Below are 10,138 nucleotides of genomic sequence, written 5' to 3' on the forward strand. Positions count from 1 at the left end.
CTATGCATATGTAAATGAGGACCTTATTTGCCTAATCCACGATGTTGACTCTCTGGCTTCGTGAAGTTGTACAAATAATGTCTGTAGAATCTTTACTTTCTGACTCTACCCCCCCCCCCCCACTCTTACCGCGGATTATGCAGAACCCAAAGGGAAAGGCACTTTCTTGTACTTGAGTAGGTATCTGCCGAATATCTTTATGAAATCGCCAGGTGGCATTGACAGGCTACTGCTTTTGCGTATGTCCGCAGTCCGCTACAAAACCCATTTCGACATGATTACATGTTAGTCACGTTAGAAGTAATCCCATGCGGGACTTTGCGTGTCTCGGTGGTCATGTAATATTCATGGTAATATGGAAATAAATGGCTTTCACTGCAGTGAATCCGCGTTTGCCCTTATATGGAAAGCGCATTAGTGCTGGCAGAGAGGCTCCAAAAGGGGGTTATCTGCAAAATAGGATGTTTTTTTGTGCGTGATTCGGCTTTTTGCGTGTGACATGCCGAGATTGCAAGCTATGTAATGCTTCCGGCCTGCCATCTTCCAAGTCAAGCTGAGGATTTTACAGATTCGCCTCCTTGGGAACAACCCTCGCGGTAAGTTGAGATTTGATGGACGCTATCTTGCAGAAATGTTTGCCCAAACGGTCAGCCTTTGTAAATCAAGTATGCATTCCTTTGTGCGCCTAGACTGGCTAAGAATCCATGCATTACACTATGATGGTGGAGGTGAAAACTTGACATTTTGCAACTGTACCGCATTGTACCGTAGTCATAGCATTTGGGCTGAGTTTTCCGGTGTAGCTTGGGTACCGTGCAGGTGTGGTCAGCGCCCGGCTGTACATCAACACATGTGATGTATATCCACATCGGAACTTTTCCTGTTATTGGTGTGAATGAACGGTGTCTCCAATACTGTACAAGTTTGCATTTTAAACCTCCAACCATCTGATATAGATGTGGATAAATTAAATCGTAATAGAGACAAATAGTAACAGAATGTACGGTAAGATCACGATTTTTTTCAGAAAAGTATCCCCAGATATGGTGCTAAAGTTTATTGTCCATTAGCGTTCCCCATTAACTAATGGATTCATCATACATTTGGAAGGCCGATAATAATTGGAATGTTGTTCGGGTGCTTCCTGGTACGGAGTTGATGTGTCGTCAGTCACCTAGTGAATGTAAACCTGACATGTATTTTTCTGCATCCCTTTCGCGTTAGCCATTTGTCGGCCATGCCATAATTACATGCAGTTTTCTCCACTGCGAAAGGGCAGCGCGAGCTGCATACAAAAATAGGGAGAAAATCTAGTCTTGCTGCGTTACGCTGGGAATCATCGGCTGCAGACCATTCTCCTCAAAGCCCTTGCCAAATTGTCCCGCTGATTGGGCGTAGATTTATCCGAGTTCTTCTCTCTCTCTGCCTCATTCTGACAAGGTAGTTTCAGCCAGGCAGCTGTGATGTCGTCTTAAGGATGGCAGCCGTCGATTGATGGCGGCTAGAAAACCTGGAGTGACGTGACAAGATTGCTATATGTCAATACAACGCCCAAATACAGGTAGGGAAACATCTACTCTCGTCTTGCAGCACATGCACACTGTATATGGTAAAGTGCCCCAAACAAGACAAAATTGTTCATTCTTTGGTTGCATATCTTTCGGAGGTGAGGATTCTGTGGTGACGTGTAAACTTTTGTTTACAGTCGGTCCCGATGGTCGTGCCTTGGCATGGGTGCCAATGTCATGTCCACCATAGCAGAACTAATTGAGCGTTGGGGCTTCACACCCGTCCTACACCCTACCACCTACAAGAACGAGGTGGCATTGGAGCCCGTGGATGATGCCGCTGAGCTTGAGCCCCGCGAATATGTTCCCGGGGACCCGGAGAAGGCCGACGCGATCAAACTCGGCGAGAAAGATACGAACAGGAATTCCGGACTCAATAGCTTCACGACGTCCCATTCCCGTTCCTTGACGAAAATCCAAGAGATCGCGCCGGATGACTCGTTCCTCAGCGACGGCTATGGCGCCTCAGACATTGGTCACGAGAACTGTTGTGAGCGCGTTGTTATCAACGTAGCGGGCTTAAGGTTCGAGACCCAGGTAAGAACGCTAGCCCAGTTCCCAGACACTCTACTTGGTGACCCACAGAGGCGAATGCGATATTTTGACCCGCTGAGAAACGAACATTTCTTTGACCGGCACCGGCCAAGTTTTGAGGCAATCTTATATTACTACCAGAGCGGAGGGAGATTACGACGCCCACTTAATGTCCCTGACGAAATATTCCAAGAGGAACTCAAGTTTTATGAACTAGGCGATGAAGTTATTCAGCGATTCCGTGAGGATGAGGGGTATATCATCGAAAAGGAAGAATTACTGCCGAAGAATCCATTACAGAGGTTCATTTGGACGATGTTTGAACATCCTGAGACGGGCTGGCCAGCTCGGAGTATCGCCATCTTGTCTGTGTCCATTATCATTCTCTCCATTTTCACCTTCTGCCTCGAGACCATGCCAGCTGTTCAAGAACAAATCAAGAAAGCAAGAGGCAACCACAACATCTCCAGTCCGGACATGAGCGATGACATACCCCAGATTAACGATCCATTCTTTATTATAGAGACAATATGCATAGTTTGGTTCACTTTCGAGCTATTGGTAAGATTCTTGTCCTCGCCGAGCAAGATCCAGTTTTCCAAGAACTTCATGAACATAATTGATCTCATAGCAATAATTCCTTATTTCATTACCCTTGGTACACTAGTTGCAGATTCTAGGAGCAAGAACCAGTCTTCCTCCCTCGCCATCCTTCGAGTCATTCGGTTAGTTCGCGTCTTCAGAATCTTTAAGCTTTCCCGCCACTCCAAGGGATTGCAAATTTTAGGGTTAACACTGAAGGCAAGCATGAGAGAGCTTGGTCTGTTGGTATTCTTTGTTTTCATAGGAGTGATACTCTTCTCAAGTGCAATCTACTTCGGCGAAACAGACCACAAGGAAACTCACTTCACCAGTATCCCGGACGCCTTTTGGTGGGCCCTGGTCACCATGACAACTGTAGGGTACGGTGATATGTACCCACAGACAGTTGGCGGGAAGTTGGTCGGGTCGCTCTGCGCAATTGCAGGCGTATTGACCATTGCCCTGCCCGTGCCTGTCATTGTGAGCAACTTCAACTACTTCTACCATCGAGAGACCGCCAGTAAAGTTGAAGAGGACGAATATCAGCACGTCGACCAGCCCTGTTTGTATGTGGCAGCCGAGAAGAAGATGATCACACCTAGTGACGACATTGACCTGTCAATAGGCGATAAGGGCGAAGAAGGGTCCGACGTTCTACGTCGACCCAATCGCATTGATCTGCAGAAGACTAACCTTGACCCGGACACCTCCGAGTGCTCATGCGTTCACGTCAACCGTTACAACATCAGCACGGAGGTGTGAGACGGGCCAGAAGACAGATGAATTGTCCAAAGGGAAAGTCATAGACAAGTACGCCAATTCGAAACTTTGATGAAGGGCACCCAGGTGCCCAGAATGATAATGGACACAGACAAAAAGAGTCATTCGAATATTCGAATCAGTGCATTGGCTATCTCTCCCCTCATTGAAATCCTGCATTGGGATGACAGTTGTCTTCAGTCAGGCAGGAGGCCTAGAACCTAGGTTTGGACTGGTTCTTGCACCTGGAATGTGTTTTTTAATCCAATATTACCCATACTGTTTGGCAAATGTCGATAGATGCCTCAAGTCAAGCTGGAAACAGCTAATGTGCCCTTGCGCGAAAGGTGCCGAAAAGTTGGCGCAAATATAGTTGACAATTTTGGAAATTTTCTAACTAACTTTGATAAGATGTTTCTATTCCAGTTTATTGACAAATAAGACGATATTCACCATTTTCAAAAACTTGAACCATTCCAGAGCGTGCAGACCACAGCACGCTACTTATTCAAATTGATCGGTCAGTATGACCTTTTACCCTTCCAACATTCCAAACGATTCGTACCGGTATTTCACCGTGTTGTTAGAAATCCGCCACTCTTGACTGGTGTAGACCTGTGTCGTTTGGCTCGGTCACTTGTACACCACATCAGAGAATGGCGACAGCTGAATGATTGACCGGGAAAGTTGTGATCTTCCTGAGAGATATTTCTTTGGATTACCATTTCAATGAAATCATAGGGTCCTCAATTTGGGGTGATCGTTGAAAACCTCATATCTACAAACAAATGACAATACTATTGACAAATTGTTGAATTGCGCCAGCTTTTCTGAACCTGTAACCATCGGTTTTGTCCATAACAGTATAAGCGACGAAGTAAACGCAATACATAATGCATGTATCTGCATAATACATAATGCATTAAATATTTAAAGTTCATCAATAATTTCACTACATGTGAGCTCGACATATGAAAAGAGTATTGACCACATATTTCTAAGGAACACAAACTTCACTGCACAGTCTTCATTTTGGATCCTACTTTTTAAAGGAATTAATAAATGCTTCTAAATATCTTATGAAGAATGAGCGACAAACTTGATAATTCTATTAATGTTGAATTAGTCCACCCCGAGAAAAAACAAGCTCGGAATGACTGCTAATTGATCATCACAGTTTGTATCAACCTTCACAAATGTTTGTATGGTTGGTATTTGGAATAATTGCGTCAAATTATATGCGCATGCCACACTGCACTGTCCACTTAAATGTATTAAGAACGTGTGAACATCCATAACAATCTCGCCGACAACAATGAAAGGATGATTTGTCTATCAATACTAAAAGTAATATAAAAACCGAACAGACAAGATAGCGATACACCGAGATCGAGAAACTGAACACAGTTCCTCGCTCCTAGGATAACAAAAAGAAGAAAAAGCTTCTGGCTTGTAATTAGCAATTTGGCCTGTACCATCCACAGCATGAAATCATGCCGAGGTGGCAGGCAGATTATGCAAGCATGAGATTATATGTGACTAACATTTTACAAAGTGCAGATATTGTGTGGAATACGTTGTAATAATAGGATTGACGAGTTTATTTCCGGAAGATTTTGTTATGAATCTTTCTCCTTCTAAGGAAATCGACTGGTCTTTGCCTTAAGAGACTAACGCTGCACAGTAGATAGAAATATACCGATACCCGTATTAACCACACTATAACGCTATGTTAGAGGGTTTGGATAAATATCCAGCAGTTGTCTCTGTTCTTAAGGGACTTTGTTCAGAGGTCGTGGTTTGTGTTCTGTCTTGAGATTTCTTGGAAGGATGACATCGTCCCAGTCTTGTGAGATGGTCCTGTCGCGCAGTCGGTAAAACTGGGGAGGTGACTTGTACGCGTCTTGAGTGGTCTCAAATTTCAACTGAACAAAGGACGGAGACAGGTCAGGGCGCGGCACAACTCATGGCCGCGGTTCTTGTCGAATAGGCAATAGGCTCATGTCGGGAGGATGACTTCTTAGACGCCTTGAAATTTGACAGTCATGTCTCGTGTCTGGTTAACACTATAGTTTGCTGATACGACACCAGTTATGTATGACCAATGGATGTACGACAATGCTGATATTTTATTAATGCCATGTAACCTGTATCAATCATCCAAACGAATACAGTGCTGCTTAGTTAGTGCTAGAATGTGGTCATCACAATACATTTGATGGACAGATATACACAGCGATATACACAGACCATTGTTAAAGAATGTTAAAATGACCAGTCTTAATCTTGGCTTATTCCCAAAACTTCCCTGTAAAAGCAGGTGCGTTCACTACGCTACCCACGGGTATCTCCTATACGACACGTATTGCCAGCTGTTTGCCTGTATGATTTACAGGATGGTGCTAGGTGATGATGATAAGACCAGCATTAGTTTTTCTCCCCGGGTACGCGCCGTTTCTTCCTAATAGACTATGTGGGATGAATATCTCCAACATTAACCAGTTCTATCTGCATGATGTATCATCTCTTCGTATCGGCTAAGACTTGACAGCATAAAGTTCATTTGAATAAAAAGAATAGTTGCACTAGTTTCGTATTTCATACAGTAATACACACAAATCACCAATTCCTTACATAAAATATTAATTACTTAGATTGTATTTAACAAACCTAACTTAGGAATACTACATGCGAGAATCATTGAATTGCCATTCATAAAAACAAAACAATTATAAAATATGAAATCAACACGGTTGTATAGACAAAAGAGACTCAGACCAACCTCATCACAAACCGCTTTCGGCAAGATGCTTGTGTTCTCACGTATCGTCTGCAAACAACAGTTTCGTCAGTTCTCACTGATGGTGGAATGACACAGCATACCTTGAGTGTTGGTGAATAACGCATGGAATGTAAATGAAGAATCGTTTTATGCAGCAATGTCTGGCTTTCATCAAGACGACTTGATTATAGTTCACGACCCGGATATTGATGCTTCTAGGTTTCCTAGACACAGGTCTCAATTCGTTTGCCCAACCATAGCTTAGTACTTGATATAATTGTAATCTAGAGAGTCATTTCCGACGAAGTTTTTTAAACAGAATTGTCTTCATTGCTTTACTTAGCCTACAAATATATTAGCTATAATTTTGTTCCCCTGCTTGCCTGTCACATGCTGGTCACATGTGTACCACGAATGAGTGTAGGTCGTCTGAACTACGCCATGTTAGGAAGGCTATAGCTGGATGCATTACCACATAATCCATCCGAATGTGCGTGAGAGACACCACTTATCTTAAAAAGGCTCACACAAATTTTACCATTATGTTTTAATCCTTCTCAATCTTTCCTTATACACGGACGTGCATTGTCACATATGTGCATTTTGCAAATTTTGAAATACTTTGTTGAGTCCAGAAAAAGATTCCTGCCAGGCCATGTTGATTAGTCATTTTCGGCGTTGCTTGTATGCAGACGCATCTTTTTGCAACTATGTACGACGCGGGTATCTACCGTCGAGTGTTGGAGACGCATGTTGTCGAATCTTCTAGCAGCAAGGAGAAATTGTGTGCGCAAAAATGATGTAATGGAACATATGCAAATTAACGTTGCTATTTCATAAGACATATGCAAAAATGACGCTTCCAAACTCTGCTTTTATAAACGTAGAGACGTATTGTCAAAAAGAACTAGAATAAAATGGCCATTTTATTTCTATAGATTTGTTAGCATTAAACATTCATTCAGTGTTATACAGCATTTTGAGATTGTGTGCAGTACATTACACCAGCCATGCAACAGAGCAATCAAATAGGAGGAGACGTCATATTTGATTAATTGATGTTGTATTAATTTTGCTTCGTCGTGACAGATTGATATCTGCGTCATCATTTACTGGCGTCGGTCAGTGGACGTTGTCTAACAATAGAAGGTTGATAATTCACCCATCAATTTCTTCATCAATCAAATATCTACTTAAAAATCGTGTTTTACGTTACTTTCCGTTGTTAATACATATGGGAGAAGAAGTTCGGACAAGCCCTATTTCATCAGCTAGGCAACACCACGAAGATGAAAGCCATACTGTTGTATTTTTGTTTTGTAATCAATACTTCAGCCTTATAAAGGAAACTCAAACCAATTGCACGGTACTATATGTTGATAAATTTCCTGAAATTCGTACCTGTGAAAAGACCGTGCATTTAACAGATGTAGGAATTTAATCCCCGCACATCAGATGCCTGGAATGAATGTAAAGCGGGGAGGGGGGTGTCAGTATCTCGGCTGGATGGTCACGTGGGTTAGGTTGTTGGTGACCTTCTTTGCCGTAATGGAAGAATTCCTCTCGGTAATCCCCGCAGATAGCAGGCACGAGATGGATGGGTAGTTCTGCCCCCAGGTTACATCTCATCAGAGAAGCCGTCCGGCCTGGCATATGGCACATCGCTGATTGTACGGTCGTGCATAGATTTATTTGTAATGTGATTTTCACTGCTGTTTAGACTACCTTTAATAACCATCCGCACACATCCATTCAGATGAAAAGCATGGTGCTTGTCACTATCACATGAAATGATGAATCAGATGATTTATTTCAAGCAAAAGGATTTTCACCTTTACCACAGTACTAGTACGTGCATGCAGAATCCATTATATTGGCAGTTTAAATATCTAATTCTCAATCGAAGCGGAGTATACAGTGTGTTAAGTAGCCCACTAACGTACTTACTCTACGTTTTCCTTTCGCTTGTACTGTCTGGTGTTGCGGGAAAGCAGTATTGTAATACCTTAACATATTTAAGTACGTGATAAAGAGAGCCGGCTTCAACGAATATTCCAGAACGTTACGGTTAACGTTAAGCTCAAAATCAAAACGCACCACCTTGGTAAAAGTATCAGGATGGACTGTAGTGTACCCGTCCGAGACAGACAACAACAAAAAGTGCAAAATAAAAACGAGACGTCAGACCTAGGTTTCGGGAATACAGATATGTTCTTTGTTTTTCTGTTTAATTGTGTGGCAGGTACATATATGTGTCCTACCCTGAACTCCCGGGGGTACCCACGGTGACAGGCGTTATGACGCCCATTCTCTTGCAACACAGATGACATTGTATTGTTGATTGCGAGCCTTACATTACATCCAAATTACACGCATGTTATCAACCTTCTTGGCACCATTCACCGACCACATTTCTCAAAGTCATTACATTACAGGCATTATAGCAGAGCATTTTGCGTTGTTGTGCTGTCAATGTGCCGGGTTACATCAAGCCGCCAACATGACCCGGGTATGGGCTGTAGGTGTGCCGTCTGCGGTGGATCTGACTGACCCACAGGAGAAACTTTCCGTATAGATGTAACGTTACATTGTAGTAACGTAGTGTGCAGTAATGGCATAACGTCAGGGTCAGGGGAAGGACGTAGTTTAGCAATACTTCAGCCTCCTAGTCAATCCTAAACACCAAAAGTTGCCAATTTGGTACACGTTAGGTCACCAATGCACATGAGAGTAAGTGACTCAGACATTTACATGTTACTGTTGTCACAAGTCCGTGGAATAACAAGACGATTTGGACAAATAAAGAAACTTGCAATGTCAGATTATAATGTTAGATCACAAGTCATGTGATTTGTTACGCGTTAGGTCGAAACAAATCGCTTTGGCTTACGACAAGAACAACACTAGACCCGAGTACATTTCTGTAGACCACTGCCCAGCGACAAAGGTGTAACATTGTCTTTACAAAGGATTAGATTTTTGCGTAATCGGGAATGGCATATTTGAAATTAGACATCATACAAAAATACAAAACTTCAGAGTCCCACATGGTACAATGTGGCAATGATGACCTTTTATTAACAATGACAGAGTAAAGGCATGTAATTAAACAGGAATAAGACAATTATCTTTGTTGAGTCGATAGGCGGGATAGTGCAGGTGGTGTGCATCATAAACTATCCCCATATTATCATCTCATAACATAGAGATGGTATACACGCCGTATATCCAGCTTACTATGCACTAAACATGTATCTGTAATTACGTGGTGTTCATTTTATACCAATAGTATGTCAGATTAAAACAACATGGTGGATATATCGGTAAGACACCGTACTCCTACATCAGATGAACACAATATAAGATATAGAGAATCCCATATTTGTATAGAGCATGTATTGTCGTACCAGAAAATCTAGATAGGTATTGAACGTGTCAATGTTATTGTTTGTGGAGTAATACTTGTGGCTAATTCCTATTACTAGTAATGCATCACGAATTGTTGCTGCTGAGTATGACATTATAGTTGCTCACAAAATATCAACTGTCACTTATAAAAAATCATTTTAGTAGTTTTCATGATACATGATGTACATATTATGTTTGAATAAACGACACAGCACCGTTGTGTTGGACACGCCTGAACTAGAGTTGCATTGTTTATTTTGAAGACCACACGAAAATAAAAATATATAAATACTGTGTTATTCTTATTAGAAGAAGTAGATTGACCTGAATTCATTCATTTCTAAGCTCGGGAGATGTCACAAGTCAAAGATTATTTCATGGGTGTTCAAGTCAGATCATGGGAGAATCAGGGTAAGAATCATCTCTGCTTCCATTGTACCAGCTTCCTTATTTTCTAGGAAAATCTGAGATTATGGGAATGTAACATATGATTGTTATGAATTCT

At 42.0% G+C, this 10,138-nt stretch overlaps 1 protein-coding gene across 2 annotated transcripts; it reads left to right on the plus strand.

Annotated features, from left to right (window-relative positions):
- Positions 1-430: 430 nt before the first annotated feature.
- Positions 431-9,870, plus strand: LOC136421590 (potassium voltage-gated channel subfamily A member 1-like). Of its 2 annotated transcripts, none has more exons than XM_066409023.1 (3): positions 431-596; positions 1,441-1,561; positions 1,706-9,870. In XM_066409023.1, exon 3 carries the CDS (start codon positions 1,731-1,733, stop codon positions 3,444-3,446), a length of 1,716 nt encoding a protein of 571 aa, XP_066265120.1. In that variant the 5' UTR covers positions 431-596; positions 1,441-1,561; positions 1,706-1,730; the 3' UTR covers positions 3,447-9,870. The 2 variants fall into 2 exon arrangements, with proteins under 2 accessions (XP_066265120.1, XP_066265119.1); XM_066409022.1 differs by having other exon boundaries at positions 1,445-1,561.
- The last annotated feature ends 268 nt before the right edge of the window (positions 9,871-10,138 follow it).

Source organism: Branchiostoma lanceolatum, chromosome 16 (genome assembly GCF_035083965.1).
Source record: "Branchiostoma lanceolatum isolate klBraLanc5 chromosome 16, klBraLanc5.hap2, whole genome shotgun sequence".
In the NCBI taxonomy this organism is placed as follows: Eukaryota; Metazoa; Chordata; class Leptocardii; order Amphioxiformes; family Branchiostomatidae; genus Branchiostoma; species Branchiostoma lanceolatum.

What these genes read in the sequence shown, in the direction of transcription:
- LOC136421590 (XM_066409023.1), top strand. Translation starts at nt 1,731, where the DNA reads ATGGGTGCCAATGTCATGTCCACCATAGCAGAACTAATTGAGCGTTGG.